Source organism: Sciurus vulgaris (assembly GCF_902686455.1).
Source record: "Sciurus vulgaris genome assembly, chromosome: 12".
Taxonomy (NCBI): Eukaryota; Metazoa; Chordata; class Mammalia; order Rodentia; family Sciuridae; genus Sciurus; species Sciurus vulgaris.
Window position 1 is genome coordinate 3150838 of NC_136473.1, and position 20122 is coordinate 3170959.

The window sequence follows — 20122 nt, forward strand, 5'->3', positions numbered from 1 at the left end:
ACATAGTAATAATACTGTTATCATAATCAACAGTTTTTAGAACACAGTGTGTGTTAATACCCTAATCAATGTACTTATTTGACAGATTAGAAATGTCAACAATGTAAGCAAACTGAACTTTCAAGTATTCTAGGCTTTCCAAAAGACACTATGTGGAGAACAAAAGGAAGCCAGGCATGGTGGGTGAAAAAGCCTCATTGAAACTGCTTGTGAAGAGGATGAACAGGTGAAAACAACACATGAGAATTTTAGTTGAAAATCTTTTTAACTGCAAATGCCCTTATCAAATAAGAGATTGAGATTATGGATAAAGACATACTGGCAGACAAAGACTTCATATTGTAATGAGGTTTTAAATAGCGTTTTAGTTGCCTGGCCAAAACAAGCAAAAGATGATCAGAAGATAAAATGATAGCTATAACTGATTATCCTATTTGAGAAACAGGAAATGTTTTTTCCTTTTACATAATTACCCTTAAAAGTATTATACAACTGTTCTCTTTTGTTTACAGAGTATCTTCAAAGACCAGAAAAGGAGAAACAAATTCATGTAGGGAAAAAAACAAAATGCTGTGTCTTCAAACCCAACGTTCCTTACAAATGCCACCTGAAATGTGAAGGCAGGAAGAATGCTGGAGCCCAGAAATCTGAGGCCAGCCTCGACCATGTTAATCCCACCTCACAACAACAAAACTCAACAAACACACAGACACAAAAAGTGCTCAACCATATTACCAGTGCCAATTGCTTTAAAATAAAAGAAGCAATAATGGACAGAGATTTCTAATCCCCCATCAAATACTGAGAGAAAAAACCTGAATGAAAAGTAATTCAGGACAGGCACCATGGCGCACGCCTGTAATCCCAGTGGCTCAAGAGGCTGAGATAGGAGGATTGTGAGTTCAAAGTCAGCCTCAACAGTGGCGAGGTCTAAATAATTCAGTGAGACCCTGTCTCTAAATTGAATACAATACAGGGTTGGGGATGGGGCTCAGTGGTCAAATGTCACTAAGTTCAATCCCCAGTACCAAAAGAAAGAAAAAGTAATTCGGTTCAGAGCTACATCAAAAAACTGCAACTGATCCTGTCTAAGCTATATAAGTTTAGACTTTTTGTTCAGTACATTTAATATAAACTAAAAAGAACACAATATATTTATTTTAGGCATAACAGACGAAGTAGTCAATGATGGTAAAAAGTGGGAAAATTTAGCTCGAGTTCAAATACCTTGAACACCATAAAAAGCATAAAATTATTGGGGGGTGGAATTATTGTAGCTCAGTGGTAGAGTGCTTGCCTAGTATGTGTGAGGCACTGGGTTCAATCCTCAGCACCACATATAAATTTAAAAAGTCAAAGGTATTATGTCCATCTGCAACTAAAAAAATATTTTTTTATTAAAAGTAAAATTCTGGAAAGGAAGTAACGAAGAGCAGAAAACTGCAGCTAAGAAACAGAAGACCCATAAAATAGTTCCCCAATTCTCCTTAGGATAACTTATTGAGTAAGATATCTCTTCATCCCTCAAGGAACTTAATGCCTCCCCTACTGGGGAATGAACTCATGGTAACTAAACCACTGAGCTACACCCCCACTTCTTTTTATTGAGCGTTCTTTTATTGAGACAGGGTCTCACAAAGTTGCCTGGGCTAGAATCAAACTTAAGATCTTCCTGCTTCAGCTTTCTGAGTTGTTGGACTTACAGGTGGGCATCATCTCACTTGACTCAAAGTACATTGTTAAAGAATATAGGAATCTGTTAGGGTTAGAGTTAGGGTTAGGGACAGGGGCAAGAATGGAGGAAGGAAGGACTGTATAGAGGGAAAAGAGGGGTGGGAGGGGTGGGGGGAAGGGAAAAAAATAACAGAATGAATCAAACAACATTACCCTATGTAAATTTATGATTACACAAATGGTACGCCTTTACTCCATGTACAAACAGAGAAACATGTATCCCATTTGTTTACAATTAAAAAAAAAAAAGACTCCTCAACAAAGCTGGGGGGAAAAAAAGAATGTAGGAATCTTAATAGCTAGGTCAACAAACTTTTTGGTTTTAAAATGTTTCTAGTCCTTTTCTTAGGCATCCCCAAACATATGGACACCCTGTCCTCTCTGGTACTGGTGATTCCTGTACAGGACACTCCAATATGGATGACTCTGGTTTAAACATCACACAGGTCATCAGGACATTAGAGAGCACATTCTAATAGGACATCTATATTGAGCAGGAAGGACACTAGTATTGTAACAGCAGCAGATCTTCAGAAAAATCACCTATACCTAAATAACTAAACTTCTCTGCAAGCACAGCAGGTCTTATGCCATCAGCTACATGTTTAATGATGATGTAGTTGGAGAACTGGGAGAAAATCTTAATATAAGCAGATGGCCCACAAAAAAATTAAACTGTCTTGTAACTTTAAATTCAAGCAATAGAATTTTATGAGACTGGATGTGAAGAAAACAAGGCAGATGGGAATGCTGACATATAAACTATCCTGCCTTGAAGTGAACTTTACCTTTAGAAATTATCAGAATCTTAACTGGCCTCTTCTTGACAGTAAGAAAAAATTTTCTGCCAGGGCAGAAGAAAATGGATCTTTTATAGGGTGGCACTTGGGAGACAGAGGCAGAAGGATCACAAGTTTGAGGTCAGCCTGTGTAACTTACCAAGACCCTATCTTAAAAAAAAAAAGTGGGTGGGGAGGGATTGGAATATAGCTCAGGGTAGAACACCCCTGAGCTAAATCCCCAGTACCACAGAAATACATAAATATTAAAACAAATACTAAAAACAAATGCTGGGTTAGAAAATTAAAACTGTGATTAGCAGGGTGTGGAGGTGTAGCTCAGTGGTACATTGCTTGCCTAACATTTGCAGGACCCTGAATTTAATCCCCAACATTACCCCCACACCCCAAAAAGACTATGAGCACTATGATTACTAGCCTGTATTTTTCAATTCACTTATCAACACATTCATTACAATTAATGACATACATGAAACATTGACAAGCACCTTATAGGATATTAATTTACACAACTAAGGAAAATATTTTCAAAGTATATACATGACTAATATGTGAGTATATCTATTGAAATTATCTAACATTTCAACTAATGGAATGGACATGGAAGAACATATACATAATCAACTCATATAATTTTTTAAAGGTCTCAGAAACTCCCTGACCATATAAAATGAAGTAACTGGACCAGATGATAAAAAACATGAGATTCCAAGCCTAAGGGAACTTAATTCATTCTAAAAATGCCTCATAGGTATCTATTACCTGATAGGCTCTGCATTGGTTACTGGGTATTCAGCAACAAAATGAATGCAACAAAAAGTTCCTATCAACAAGAGGCTTACAATTCAATAGAGAAACAATGTCAATAGTAATTACAAAAGTAACAATACAAACCTTCTGAAAGAAGCAGCCAAGTCAGTATTTTTAAGATGGGTTAAAATAACAATATAAAACTAACAGAAACCTTTCAGAGACCATAACATACTTGCTCTCACCAGAGAAAAATAAAAGTCCTAAAGAGAAAGTTTGTTTGGATGTACTGGCTAATCAACTAAGAAATAATTTAGCAATAATGACAATAGAAGTTAGTCAATCAGATATACTAACCAAAGTGATTACCACACCCTTGTCAATTCAGATTTCAGTTCTTCTGACACCCAACTTTCAAAGAAATAACATAAGTACTTAACACATACTCTAGTGGCACAGTCTTGAGATTTTTAACAAGTTACATTCATAATAAAGATATTTTAAAAATAATTTCACAGTGAAACCAAATTGATATTAATACTTTGAAACTATTTGAAATATATGTACAGATTATTAAAAGGATAAGTGATCTTACATCAAGATACCGGAACCATTTATATTTTCTCCTTTGTTTGGATACTCATTTAATATTGTTGGAAAGTATATATTTTCTATCTTGCCTCTGTAGAGGCAAAAAGGTAATGATATATTACCTTTTTGCCTCTAATTTTTAAAAACCTCAAATGAAACTTAGACTATCTTATTTTACCAAGGAAAGAAGTTTTCCCTTCCTTAACTGATTAAGGAAATGTAGGGGAAAAGTATGACAAAGTAACAAAAAAAAAAAGGAGGAGGAAAGTAATGATGAAAAGTAACATTAATTTAATAATTATAAACTTTATAAGCAATTTTATCAATATTTAACTAAATTATACATAATTTCAATTTATACATATTTAATCTGATAAAATATCTAAAGCAAGATTTATAAAAAGAACCATTGATCATCATTTTAATGCTTTTTAGTCATGTATCTAAACTTGAAAAAAAAAAAAATTATTTAAAAAAAAAAAAAAAAAGTAAGCAAGTTACCGACATTTTAAAGTTGCATTTCATATAACACTGCTAAATTCACAAAGAACCAGGAATGGTATTCATAGTTAATAACAGCAGACTGACAGAAATATGAATATTATGGCATAACCATACTTCAGTTTTGTCATTTAGGAAAATGAAACAAAGCATAGGCTCAGGGAAGATGTAATATGAAATACCAAGAAACCCGAGAATTCACCAAGCTTATGAAGAACACTAAAAAGGATTAACAACTACAGCACAAACTGTATATTATGGTGCAGATAAGTTTTTTAAATACCTCAAAAATTTATTTTTTAATATCAGATGGGTTCAGGGAATTAGTATTTGTGTATATTTAGACCAAAATACTAATATATCGGCCAATCTACAAGACTTATCAAAGAGAACATGTTCAAGTTTATGTTTTACATTAAATATAACTGCCAATTTACAAATTCTACCTAATGGGACAGACCCAGGTTTGTTTAATAAACATTCTAAGTTGAATACACAAAGAAAAATAAAAGCTCAATTGACTATAATAACTGAATTATTTATCTTTCTTTGAGAATGAAATGTTTATCTTCACATGTACCCCCAAAGTAAGTTGACTCAAAAGCCACTCTCCTTTAAAACAACTTTACAGGTATTTATTAGGAATCCATTGTTACATGGTCATCATTTTGTAGCCCTTTAATTTTTATATTATAAAAATGAAACAAACAATATCCTACAGCAATTTGCTTTTACCATTTTTTGTTATTATCAAAATTATTTCAAAGTGTATGAGAAGAATACTTTGCACTCTCTCATCAATATTCCTACATCTAATGGGATTCAAATGACAGTACAGCAGGGATCAAATTTCATGGAAATAAAAGGGGCAGGGGGAACGAAGGATACAGAATAGTCTATAAAGAAAGAAATTTGGCTGAAAAATAATGTTAAAAAAATGTGTTAAAGAGACAAACAGAGGAGAGTAAAAGGAAAATCATGGATAAAGTATTTCCAATTAAATTCATTCAAGTCTCTTCAGTCTAAACTCCATTTTGGTTGCTATCTAGAAAATAAACTCTCTTTATGACCCAAACAGGTCACAAAAAGAACTATGACATACATATTCAAACATGAATTCAAAACTGATCAAAGACAGACCCAACTTTTCACAATACTGAATATGGCAATTTTCAATTTTCTTCAGTTTAAAAAAAAAAAAAAAGGCACAAATGCATAAATTGGACTTTGTCAAAATTAGAGACTTTTGTACATCAAAGCATTCCAAAGGCTGGGGATATAGCCTAGCAGGCATGAGGCCCTGGGTTTAATCCCCAGATCTGCAGTACTGAAGGAAGAGAGGGGAGCATTCCACCAAGATAATGAAAAGATAATCCATAGGGTGAGAAAATATACACGAATCAAGCCCGGCATGGTGGTGCACACCTGTAATCCCTGTGGCTGAGGTAGGAGGATCATGAGTTCAAAGCCAGCCTCAGCAACTTAGAGGCTCTAAGCAACTCAGCAAGACCCTGTCTCTAAATAATATAGAAAATAGGCCTGGGGATGTGGCTCAGTGGTTAAGTGCCTCTGGTTCAATCCCCAGTACAAAATGGAAAAAAAAAAAAAAAAAAAAACACATGTGCATACATATATACACATACACATATCCAGAATATATGAAGAACTCCTTCAGCTCAAGAACAAACTACCTAACCAATTACAAAAACCAGACAAGGACCAGAGGAGACAATCTCCTCCAAAGAGATGCAAGAATGACTAATAAGCATGTATTCATCATCACTATGGCGAAGATATATTAATAGGATTAATATAAAACAGGAATTTTCTCCCCACGTTTTAAATTAAATGTATCTTTGAACATAAAGTAATGTGGTCCAGATACAGAAAGCTTGGTTAAAAAAGGAGGAAAGGGGAGGTGACTGAAGAGAAAGGAAAATCCAGAGTCTTAGGCAAAAGTTATATTGTGAGATCAAATTTCACGAGCTCAGAAAAATCACTTAGAATATTCAGTATCAGGGTGGGCATGGTGGAGTATTCCTATAATCCCAGCAACTCTGGAGAATGAGGCAGGAGGATCAAGTGTGAGGCCAGTCATTGAAACTTTATCGAGAACCTGTCTCAAAATAGAAAATAACAAGGGCTGGGTATGTGACTCACAGGTAAAGTGCCTTTGGGTTCAATCCCCAATACCATTAAGAAAAAAAATAAAAGGAAAGATTAGATTTATTCAATATTAGAAAAGTGACTCAAGTTAGGACTAAATAACAAAAGAACATGAAACCAAACAGCAAAAAAGGAGCTAAAAAAAGTTAAATGGACAGAAGAAAAAAATAGGTGAACAATTAGAAACCAGAAAGCACACAAACAAGAAGAAACAAAAGTTGGGATATCTGAAGAATGGTTTCTTTAATTTTGAGAAAGCCTGAAAAGAAAAATAAAATAATTTGCAGCTGCTACAGCTGGAACCCAAGTAAAATACATCACAGAAGGAATAATAAACTGGGTGCAACCAATGCCACTGATGAGACAAGACAGAGGGAAAGACATGAGCATGGAATTCAGTTACATGGGGTCACTAGTGATCCTGGTAAGCATAGTTCTGGAGGCTTCGGGGGGAGGGGGGCCTGGTTAGAGTGGATTTACACAGAAACAGGAGAGAAAATAGGTAACAAGTATAAATAACTCATTCAAATAGTTCTGCTAGATGGAAATGGAGCAAAGAAATGGCACAGTGGGACCAGATAGGCTGAAGGCAAAGTTTTCGTTGAGATAGGAGAAATAACTGAAGGTCTAAAGGTGGGAATGATTTTTGAGCAAGTTAAAAATGGGTCCATTTCTTTGCTTTGGCAAGAAAGGAGGGCATTTAGACTGTAGTGTGATTATAAACCTTTCACCACCAGTGCAAGTATAGAGAACACGAATGCAAATGCAGGTAAGAAGGTAGTTGCAATGTAAATCCATAGAAATCTTCTCAATTTCTCAACGAAGTAAAAAAGCAAAGTCACCAGCAGAAAGTGAGGCTGGGAAAGAGATGCTGGGGAATGTAAGGAGATAAAAAACAGTATGTAACAGCCCATTAAGAAAGTAGGGCAATGAATGGGAAAAGGACATAGAGAATTAAGGAATCACTTGAGGATCACAGTAGGAATTGAAAATGAGAACAGTCAGTGAGGTTTGTTTGCTTTACTCCAACCAGGATCAGCTGCTGAGGCAGAAGGCAAGCAGTAAGTATGTTCAGGGATCTTGTGGTTTTGTCAAGGAACACTATTATTATTACTGTAAAGCAACAGGAAAATAAAAGAGATGGGAATCATAAGAAGGGATTCGAACAACTGACCAAGAAAAGTATACCACATAAGAAAAGGTCTGAGGGCAACCAAAGAGGGCAAAGGGTGGTAGAATCGATGGATCAAAAATCCTATTGGAGTGACTAATTTCCTTGGTCTGGATTAGAAATTCCTTTAAAAAATTTTTTTATTTTTTTTATTTTTGGGGCAGTGCTGGGGATTGAACCCAGGGCCTTGCACTTGTGAGGCAAGCACTCTACCAACTGAACTATATCCCCAGCTCCCAAAAAACTTTTTTGTATTAAGTGCCAATACAGTATTTAGCACATGGATGTTCAACTTATGTTTGCCACTAATAAAGTTGATAAAAAGGAACTGAGTACTATAAAAAAATGGAATTGAACCCATTTATTTATCAGTCTTTTATTGAATATTTTTTCTCTTCTTGATTCCCTTCCTCCAACGAGGAGTCAGTACACTTGGAATAATTAGATATTTTTAAAGTATAATACATTTTTATTTAAAATAATATACTAACAACATAATCTGCCCTATTTTCAGTTTTCAATAATCTCTAATAAGGAATAGAACTGTTGTTACTCATTTGAGTTTTATACTGAAAATTTTTAAGTATCTCTTTTCCTTTTATTTCATGATGTCCTTTAATTCAGTTGATGATCCTCAATATAGAAAGTATTATTCTCTCATCACATTCCTAGCCCCTTTGATTGCAGAAAGCCAAGTTGGAAATGAACAGAGAAAACTTAATCAGTATCACTACAACACAGTAAAGTATTTGATGCATCTTAAATCTCATGCCAAGCAATCCAAATAGTTCCAATAGATTCAACTTTTACAGGTCAAGGGTAAATCCACCATACTCCATGAAGTTTATGGTGGGTTAATTCAGTACGTAGTCTTTAACTTTACAAAACTCATTCCCATATTTATGACATGACTTTGAGACTTGAGAGTAAAGAGGATTAATTAGATAATGATATTAAGAACTTCAGCAAAATATTAATATAACTAACAGAAGTTAAAATTAACAGAAAGTCTACTATTAAAAATTACTGAAACCTAACTATATGTATATTTGAGGGAGGGGGGCAGTGCTGGAGATCAAACCCAGGGTCTTATATATGTTAGGCTAGTGCTCTTCACGCAAGTACACTCCCTGTACTGTAATTTTTAAAAATGTATAACTAAAAGAGAACACACTATAATCTATTAATGTATTCTCATTTGTCTACATTGAATGCCATTTTCAGAAAAGTTTAAAATATTATTTATAAAATAATGACAGAATGCCCAAGTATTCTGTTCTGTCTGATGACCTAATAAATTCTATAGAGTTGGCCAATGGTTTTATACATGGTCACCACACCGGAAAAATGGCTGGAAAAATTCTCAGCATTATACCATTTGGGGTTTGGGGTCAAGAATTCTGGCTATTTCCAATAAATTTCATGTAAGCAGGTAAAAAATTTTTTTTCCCTTTTTTGTTGTTGTAAAACACGAATTACCCCAAAACCAACTTCTGCATAACAAAAATCAGCATTTCTTCAGCTATGAAATAGGGATATGAATAAAAATTATACATTATCTATATAGCATTTTAGAAAAAAGGTAAAATGTAGAAATTTAAAAAACATTTATTAAAAAAAAACAAGATATTCTTCAAGGAAAATCTATTTGCTGAAAAGTTGCAGATAAAACAAAAACATGTATAAATTGCTCCATATGAAATTTCCTAAATTGTTCTTGAGAATGACTGTCACTGAAGATAATTTTTTCATGAGACTCCCCCTGCATAAATTCTTCATTTCTTATTTCATTTGTGAAGTATAAACGTGAAGTTAAAGGTGAAGACCCCCAAATAGTAGGAAAATAGTTGTAGAGTTGATGAGGATTTGTTGCAGTCCTTATGAGATTAGCTTCAGACATGAAGATGCAGTAAATATGGTTAATTTTTGCTGGTTTATCAATAAGACAATCTCTTTCGTTATTATTACAGAAAAAAAAAAAAAAAAAAAAAAAAAAACAGGACACTGTCCTGTGAACAGTAAGAAAATTAACTGCTTAGTCTACTGAAGTGCAGTCGTTTTCTCTACGATGCTGGAGTTGGTAGAGCTCCAACACATGGGTCTTCATCAAGAGGGCAAGTTTTCTTCTTTTGAAAGTTCTTAAGAGTATGAACACTTGAGATGTCAGAAATAGATGGCAAGCACGACTTGTTGAACTGGGTTTCATCTTCCTTCCTTTGTTATCACAAACATGAATCGCTCTACTAAAAATCTTTCCTTACCCTCCCCTCTCCCTATCAATTTCAAAGCTAAAATACTTCTATCCTCTGAAAACAAGTGCTTTTAGAATTATTCTTTCCTTTACCAAATCTTGTTGGTGAGAAATAATAAAGAATGAGGCCAAACAAAACTCCTAAATACTCCTGCATGATAGAAACTGCTATATTTTTCCCAGAATCATAATGGATCAAAATTCAACTTTTCTCAAAATAAGAATGGTAATTAATTAGGCCACACTTCCAGAACTTCCTATTCTTAAAAAAAAAAAAAAAAGTACTTAAGAAACAGAAATTTGGAGATGATGGATCAAACCACAGAATACTTCGATGTGTATGTGTGCACACACAAGTGCTATGCTGAGAATCTCAGTGTCTTGTGCTTGATAAGCCACACCCCTACCCCCAAGAATTGTTTGGTACTCATCTTTTAGTCTCATCCCAAACAAAAGAATTGTATTCCTCCTTGAAGACAAGGCAAACCATAAAACTGCCACTTAAAATGTCACTGATTGATTTTTCAGGGATTCTAATTCTTCTCATTGGCTAGATTTCGTGTATACTATCAGGCATTACAAAATGAATTAGGGTATCATTAAAATATAGGGTATCATTAAAATATATCAAAGTGATCAGATCTTAAAACTGACGTGCCAATTTTGGATAAAATTGAAATATGAAATCTCTTTGGGTAAACCAAAGAAAACTTGTGTAAGAAAAACACTGGAGTCAATGAACACAACCTAAAACTAAATCTCAGTTTTTCGGTTCTGTAAATCAATGGCAGTTATGAAGTGCATTCAATTCTCATCAAGCCAGCAACATCTTTAATTATGTTGTTTCAAAGGCTAATAAATTTCTAACACTTCAGAACAAGGTTGTAATGTTACAGCTGTTATAGAGGAAATAAGGACTTCTTGGAACAACTAATATTTCTTAAGAAACCTCAACTTGTAAATCCCTACCTACTAAAGAAAGAGTAATGACAACGTAAAGAGGAGGCTACTGTGGTAATGTAGTTTAATATAGAGAAGACAGACTGGAAATGGCCTTGTAGACACTAAGAAGTTCAAATCCCTTTTACCTCTTTAAGAGATATGCTATCATTCCATCAATAATGTTTTCCCTATTATGTTTTTATTACATAAAAATCAACTGCATAGATTTCTGTTTCTAGACACTAAGGATATCTTCTATGCTGAAAACATTAAGTAGAAAGTCACTAAGTGAGGTATTTACATGCTACCAGTTCAAATTTTTTATATGCTACTATGACCTCAATTAGAACACTAACAAGTCTGAAATTTGTTACTTAAGTTTTATAATAGAAAAGTATTTTAGAAGTGCTTTTAGGTAATAATCACTAGCTAAAACTCAAGTTACCTCACATTCCATCCGCAGTAATGCACCAAGTAAAGGACCTCTCCACCTTCGACATCAGAATCTTTAATACTAGCTTCATACATTTTTTGATTTTTCCCTCGTCCATACCGCACTTGGACTTTCATGCCTGGTGGATAGCATTCAAACTCCTCTTCCTCATTGTTGTCATCATCTTCATCCTCTTCCTCTTCTTCTTCCTCCTCCTCCTCCTCCTCTTCTGCTTCTTCATCATCTTCCTCTTCCTCTTTATTCGTTTCATCTCTTGAAAGGTTTAAAAAATTGCAGTTAATAAAAGATACTTCATAAGCTTTCCAGTTCCAAACCACATACACTGATAAAAATCGTGGCTGTGCTTGTTCCGGGAACAGCAGATTCCATGTGTGTGAAATACTCTGAGTTTCAATTTAATGTTAACGACTAAAACTGTGTAAAATGACCATGGTTACAGAAAGATACATCTAGTGAAAAATGAAGATTTAAAAATAAGTGCATTAAAAGAACATTTCCAAGAATCCGAAGAACAGAAGTTTGGCTGAATAGCAAGAAACTAGTAAGGATCAAGAAACTAGTAAGATCAACTGTAACAATTTTCTCAGGTTTTATTTACGGAAGTGTTTTTTTACATTTCAGTTGACAGAGAAAGTCATTATATTTCATTGACATTTTCTGACTAAAAATATCTTTCAACAAATATTTCCAGACTCAGATACTTAAAACGAAACTATTCACTAGCAAGATGGCTAGTCTTAATAAAAGATGTTTCAACCACATTTTCAAATGTTATACTAACTGAAATGTTATTTTAACTTATTAGGAATATTCTAACGTCACATTAATATCACATCAAGCTTGTTTTTTCTCTTTCTGAACATCAGTTTCTACTCTTTACCAAATATTTATTGAAATTCGTCTTCTAGAGAGTCAACTTTAAAGTTTCAAAGATATAGGTATATAGTAGAGGCCATTTCCAAATATACAAAGCTATTCTAAAAGTATTACAACTATTTTGATCTTCTCTCTAAGCTAGAGCATTCTTTAGCCACAAACCTATATTGAACAAAATAGGAAACATCTTCAAATATAAATCTTTCCAACTGCTATATTTATATGAATAAATATCATTATGAAATATTTGGTCAATTTTGATCTCCTCTGCAGTATTGTGTACTTATTACAACAGTTTTCTCTTTTAAAAAAAAGCATCCATCACTTGATACCTGACAAATGAATAAATACCATAAAAAAGAACAAGACAGCTAAGTAAGCTTTAAGTTAACAGATGTTTATATATGTCTTCTTCCACTGATAATCATTTTTACATGCAACCCCTTTAGTGACAACATATTTTCTCTGTCACTTCTAATTATGTTAACTATATAGTTAGCAAAATAACCTATAAACAGTGATGTAAATAGCATTCTCAAGCTTTTTAATCACCCTTTTTCCATCTGTGCAATTGGGAGGAAACCTAAAAGACGTGGGGGATGAGGTCTGAGTTCACAAAGTGCCAAAGGGTTTCAATTTTGTCAGAAATATAAAGAGTACAAATATTTTCAAGAATTATTCCTATTTTAAAAAGACTCAAGTTACAGTCAAATAAGTGTTTAATAAAACCTAAATGAAACTAGCTATGATCTAAAAAAAAAAAAAAATACTAATTGTTGTTGAAAATTCATTAATGATTCTATAACAAATAACCTTAACAAGGCTAAAATATCTAAGAAATTACCTGGTACTATGGATAATAAACTATAAAATAAACCATAAAGTAAATACATTTATTTTAAATTGTCCTTAAATTTATATATTAAATTAAAACAACTAAGAAATATCTTTGAAATACTACTTGTTTAAGTCTTAAGATTATATCCTTGCATGTCAGGAAGAAAGGGAAGTATATTCTAGTGGCCACAGTAAAAGGAAGAGATTGATCATGCACCTGAGAATCATCATTTTAGATAGGACAGAGATACAGAATAAGAAGTCCAAATTCTAAAAAAATGAAAACAAACACTAAACTGTATCTTTACATTATTATGTAATACACTGAATCAACTGATGAATGCCAATAATACAAACACAGTCATACTTTTAAGTGGTAGTCACGGCAGTTTTAGTTTTATTTACACTAAAATGAAAACCAAATACTAAAATTAATAAAACAATCAAAAGTCAAAAATTTGCCTTTAAGGTCAACCTCAGAAACAAGCTAAATGAAATTTATGTAAATAATCCACTGAAAAATAAAGAAGCAAACAATGGCATTACTGGCCATTAGCCAAGTAAAACTTTCTTCTAATCCTCTCGCTTTTTTAGAGGACTAAGGGGTACTGAGCATTGAATCCAAGGGAACTTTACCACTGAGCTTCAGCCCCAGTCAGTTCTACTGTTTTAGTTCAAGACAGGGTCTCAAGTACATTCTGAGGGGCTTGCTATTGCTGAGGCTGGTCTTGAACTCATGATACTCCTGCCTCGGCCTCCTGAGTCACTAGGATTATAGTTAGGCAACACTTCTACTCTTCTTTCAAAGAATTTCAGTGGTAAATTTAGAAGGTAATGTACTAAACCATAAGGAACAAAGAATGCCAAGAAAGATATCCCAGGAATGCATTATTAAAGCCAACATATAGATTTTAAAATGTTAAGCGGCTACATATACTTACATATGTATTTTAATTAAAGAACAACCAAATGTGTTAAAAAGAGGTTTTTCATCTGAATTAACAAAGAAAAGGCAAATTTTCCCCAGATTGATGTTATACTTACAATGAAACAAAATTTTTTAAAAGTTTCAGTTTACTACCTATGGGCCAGTCACTAAAATCAGACATTTTACATATATTAACTATTTTTATTGTTGTAATTTTTTTGTTTTTTTGGTGGTTCTAAGGGATTGAATTCCGGGCTTCATGCATGCAGGTGTAATACCACTAAGCTATATCATAGTCCCATATATATTAACTTTTTAAAAAAATATCTACCATGCCTAGCCTATGGAGAAAGGAAAATGAAAATTCTTGGCAGTAGTCAATTAATTAGAAAAAGTTCATATACTAGTAACACACACACACACTTTATAGTGGCAAAAATTCCACCTACACTTAAATAAAAAAACTGAAAAATTACAGCAGTCTTCCCACCCCCATCTGGGGTTTTGCTTTCCCCCATTTCAGTTATCTATGGTCAACAGCACTCTGAAATTATTAAACCAGAAATAAGCAATTAATAAATTTTAAAATATGGGCCACTCTGAGAATGTGATGAAATCTTGCACCATCCAAAATGTCAATCATCTCTTTGTCCAGCAGATTTACACTATACAGGCTACCTACCTAATCAGTCACTTAGTAGCCATCTAGGTTATCACATCACAGTACCAGCGTTTGTGTTCAAGTAACCTGTATTCTACCTTAAAATGGACCTTCAGTTACAAGAGTAGTGATGCAAAGAGGATACAAGAATACAAAATATGAAAGAACAGACTAACTCTGGCAACCCTGTAGGGCATAAGAAAAAACAGTACAATCTGTTGTCGCTATCCCTGGTTTTAGGCATCCACTAGGAGGTCTTGGGACATGTCCCCAGAAATTAGGCATAACTACTATATCCGTAATAAAACACATAATGCTTTTAAAGATTATGTATCCTATTTAGGCTGCTACATCAGGAAAATTATTTCTGCTCAAAAACCAGGACCATTCAGAGAAAAATGTCAGTCATGAGGCGATTATGTCATTGTGCAAGCATCACAGAGTTTACTTATGCATTCCTATGTGGGACAGCTTCTAGGCTGTATTATAATGTGAAGGGACTATCCTTGATATTAAAATTGTTTTGCAAACATGAACTACATTAGTAGCAACAAAAAAGTCATATAAATTAAGCATTAAAAATCTGTTCTAATGAAGTAAGATTCCAAATTGAAAACAATTACTGATAACAAAGAAAAACAGATTTATCAAAGGGTCTTACAGATGTTCAAAAACATCTGTAACTAAGATTTTTAGGTAAAAAATTGATTCCTGATTTCTTATTAGTTGAAATAATTTCTTGGAAAAGTAAGAACTTCAAATACACATTTATACACAAATATAACAAAGTATAATCAACATTTTTATTATATTCATCTAAACCCATTTTTTTCTTCCATGCTGCCTGCCACCAAAATTTCAAAAGTATAAATAATCAAGATATGCTAGGCAAAAGGCTTAATGTTAATAAGTTTTTAAATAGCTGAAATAGGCCCCAACAGCAGTAAAGAGTACTTCAAATATGCATTTATACATATAAAAATAAAACAAAGCATAATAAAAACAGTACTTCTTACTATATCCCTCTGGGTCAAGTTTTGTTTTTTGTTTTTTTAATTCCTTGTTTGTATCCTGTGGATAAATTTCAGAAAAATACTAAAATGATTTTAAAAAATTGGTTGTCCTTATTTAAATGAACCACTAACTATGGAGATGTTTATGTTTTATTTTGTTTTGTCTGTGGTACTAGAGATTAAACCCAGGGGTGCTCTACCACCTAGCTACACCCAGGCCTTTGTTTTCATTTTGAGACAGGGTCCCACTACCTTATAATCCTCCTGCCTCAGCCTCCCAAAGTGCTGGGATTACAGGAATTGCAGGCATGAAAAGCATGCACCAGTGCCCCTGGCAATGTTTATGTTTTCTCAACCTCAAAAATAACATCAAATTTAAATTAATTAATTTTTTTATGGCAGTGCATAAATTGCTTATTAATTCACCATTCCAAAGTGAGTGACCAAAACAAGTAAATGCTTCTATCATATAGAATGCAACAATGATTTTGGCCTTTTGAAGATTATTATTATTATTTCCATACTTTCTTTCTGCTGAGGAAATACATACAACTCTCCAAATCTATAGATAACAAGTCATCCACACCATCCACAAAACATGAGAAGGGTATCTTCCCAATTTCATATTATCTGGTCACTCAACAGACTTTCATGCATTTTTTTTTAAAAAGTACTTTAGCTGAAAGTTTTTTAAATTTCCATGATGAGAGCAAGAATGGAACAAAAACGATCTTTTTCTGTAAATTAACATTATTAGGGTCTCTGAAGAAAGCAAATGCTGTTTTTCTTAATAAATGCAAATCACTACTATTCCATACTTTCTTAATCAATTTAGATTACACATACAAAAATCAAATTAGAAGAATTCATCTAGTCAAAATACATCATAACCAAAAACAAATTTCTTACCCAGATTTTGCTTTTTCTTCTTCAGCTTCTACCTTTATGCTGAGGGATTCATCTATTCTAGTTACATCAGTGTCTTTATCTTCCAGATTTTCATTTTCTTCTGTTTTTTTAATGTTAACTTCCTTTTCCTGATCAGATTGTGTAGGTATAGATTCTAATAAATTCTTTTTAGTTCCCTAGGAAAAGATCAGAGGAACTAAACAAAGTGAAAAACTTCAACCCAACGCCATCACCTTAAGTGTCAGGAACAGGAACTACAGCAAATAATAATACTGATACAGTTATTTTTAACATTTAAGAAACTCCTGCTATTTTTTAAAAACTCCTTCCATTCTAAAAAAACTAGACCAAAATAGCTAAAAGCTATCTTGAATAGTATAATCAGAAATATTCAAAAGTAGCATTTAATGAAAATGCACACAATAAAGTATAATATAATATAATGAATTAATTGCAAGAACTTTACAGAAGATAAAGAAAGTATGCCAAAGGCAACAAAGGACAATCAACAATTTCTGATTTACCGGAGAGGGTTTAATATTTTCCTTTCTTTCAATGTCATCCTCAGTAGGCTTCTCTTCTTTTGGTATTACATTCCTCTCCTCTTCAATCTTCACTTCTCTGATATCTGTTTCATGTTCTTCCTTAACTTTCATTTCTTTTCCATCGTCACACTCTTTACATAGCTTGTTAAGAACTTTCTCTGGCAATGCCATCTGAAATTCAATATGAGCTGACCTGCAATACTCCTCAAAACCATACAAGTACCTGGAAACATAAAATATTAGTGTAGAGATTTCTTTAACGTATATTCATGTTTTTTGTTTAAACTCTCAAGTATCAAGCCATATAACAATCCAATTTATTTTCTTTTAGTTCTTCTCAATATTTTCAACCAAAATAGACCACTTAAGAAAAAAATTCATCTTAAAAAAACTATTAAAAGCAAAAAATTCATAAATCTTAAGTATAATAAAAGTGACAGTAACAGCTATGAGACATACTAATAACACCATCTTGTTGAGGTTTCTTAAGTGCAAGAAATTGGGCCGTTTAGTAAATCTCAGTTAATAAAGAGTAATCTTAAGAGGCAAGTAATATTAATGAAGAAACTAAGGCTTAGGAGAACAAACAAATGGTCAAAGGGCACAAAGAGGTAAGTGTCAGAACTAGAATTCAAATCTAGATTTGTCTGACTTTAGAATATTAACTTTTTAACCAACGTACAGTACTTTACAAAAAGTTCTTGTCCACAAAAACTTTCTTCACAGAATTTCTCATAGATCTACTATTCAACACAGAAGAAAATGTTATTAGAGAGGTATTATGCTAGTAAAATTTTCTGATTTATTCTTTGATGAAGGAATTAGCCTCAGTTAAATTGGTAAATTCGGTCCTGCTTTCTATATTAAATATTGGAAGAGTTACATCCAACACACTTACTTTTTATAAGCACATTTAACATTGTATCCTGCAGCTGAATTTAAGACAGGGATTCCAAGATCCTGATAGACTTGTTTCCAAACAGCTCCACTTTCGATCTAACAAAGTGAAATGAAAATTCCCAAATTGAAGAATATGAAATGTAGTAATATGTGACACATATGGCATATAATTATGTTTCTATTTATTGATTCTAATCTCAAAATAATAAAAAATATCAAACATGATTAATTCTAATTTTAATTTACAAATAAAAAATTATCTGAAAGATTTACAAATGCTGAAATACTAAACCATACAACTTTTAAATAAATCCTAGACAGAGTAAATATGGAAGTATTCAGGTTCAAAAACAAAATTTCTAACAAAGAGATAAAAAAATTTTTTTGAAGGACTTACAAGTCCCATAACACTTACAAGCTAACAAGTCAAAGCTGTTCTACTATAAGTAGCAAAGCATTTTATTCTACAGAATATTCTCATCTGGATGAACACCACACATCATGGCAAACTTATAATCATTTCCTTACAGTTCAACAAACACTTTCTATCTATAGCAGGCACTGTGAAAGAGATTAAAAATGTAAAGGATATTAAAAAGAATTCCTAGCTGAAGGAATATACAAGTCTAATGACGAAAAACTATAGAAAGTGTTTCCGTTATATGGTTTTGCTATGACTGAGATATGCACAGGACTTTCATGAAATGCTGACAAACTCAGAAAGCTCACTTTAAAAAAGACTTTTTTTTTAATTAAAATTAAAATGTCAGCATACAGTGAAACAAACCTGTAATCCTAGTTACTCAGGAGGCTAAGGCAGGAGGAGCCCAGCCTAATCAACATAGTAATACCCTACGTCAACACAAGCAAAAAAAAAAAATTTGATTTTCTCCATGGATGACAGTTCCTTGTTTTTAAACTGTACTTTCCAATTTATTTTCCTTACATTCTTGCATTTTTAATAAAAGAAAATAATTTTAGTGACATCAGATACCGGAGAAAACATGTTGTATGAAAAAGATGACTATACTTACATTATCAAATCCTCCAAGTTTGTGCACAAGTCTAAATAATTTAAAGAGATTCAAATTTCGATAACCAAGTACAGGTCGTTTGTTAATTGGTGTACCTGTTAGAAATCACAAAATACTTTAGCATTATGCTTCATTTTAAAATCTAAAATCTCAAAGATTTAAAAAAAAAAAAAAAAAAAAAAAAGAACCATATATACATGAGAAAAAAAATCCTTTGTTATTGCAAGACTTCAGGCCATGCCACAATTTTAAAGTTTTTATATACTCGAATTTTGAAACCTTAAAAATTTTACTCCACCACCCTCCTTCTAGTGAAAACAGCATAAACTCCAAGTAAACCAAAATAAAATGCCAATAGAACAAACCTTTTAAAAATCATGGAAGCAAAGTAAAGCTAAATAAAGTGCTGAGATAACTGACAAGGAACTGCTTCACAATGATATCCATTTATATGATGCTCCATTTATATTTTACTAATTTACTTCTACTGTAAACAATGGTTCTACTGTAAAGCTACATAGTTTCATTTCATTCCAACACAGGAAAATGCAAGACAACGATACTACATCAAACTCTCAAACTGTTAAAAAGTGGTAAATTAATAAGGTAGTGATGGGCTGCAATCTATGAACCTCTCCAAAAATGGACGGTTTAATCATATTTTATTCTGTTCTCTAATAACCACATTTTATTAGTCTTCTTTACTTCATAATGTATCTTACATAAAAGTGTAAGAAAAAGCATATTTTGGGCCAAGCCTCCATTCATGCAAAGAAAGAAAATAGGAATAAAAAGCACATTATATTGAAGAATAAAGAGATAACCATGTTAGTGTAGCCATTATCATTTATGAAAACAAAAGACACACAGTTACACATCAGCATTACGAACAAGGATTTAGAAAACATTAATTCCCAGAGTAGTGTGGCACTTCCAAATATTATCACACTCATCTTGTCCTTTCCTTCCAGCAAATTCTTCTGCCCTTCTCTTCTACCCTTTATAGCATGTTTCCAACAAAAGAAAGTCGACTCTGGTCAAGTGAATAAGCAAGAGTCC

The 20122-nt window shown here is 32.9% G+C and overlaps 1 protein-coding gene across 2 annotated transcripts in view; it reads right to left on the reverse strand.

The window, feature by feature from the left end:
- Positions 1-20122, reverse strand: part of ARID4B (AT-rich interaction domain 4B) — a 139221-nt gene that overhangs the window by 23242 nt on the left and 95857 nt on the right. For both annotated transcript variants that reach the window (XM_079106851.1, XM_079106852.1), the window contains 5 exons: positions 19064-19158; positions 18028-18125; positions 17109-17352; positions 16585-16760; positions 11352-11612 (listed from right to left, as the gene is read on the reverse strand). In XM_079106851.1, coding sequence (XP_078962977.1) covers positions 11352-11612; positions 16585-16760; positions 17109-17352; positions 18028-18125; positions 19064-19158 — 874 coding nt within the window. The remainder of the gene's footprint in view (positions 1-11351; positions 11613-16584; positions 16761-17108; positions 17353-18027; positions 18126-19063; positions 19159-20122) is intronic.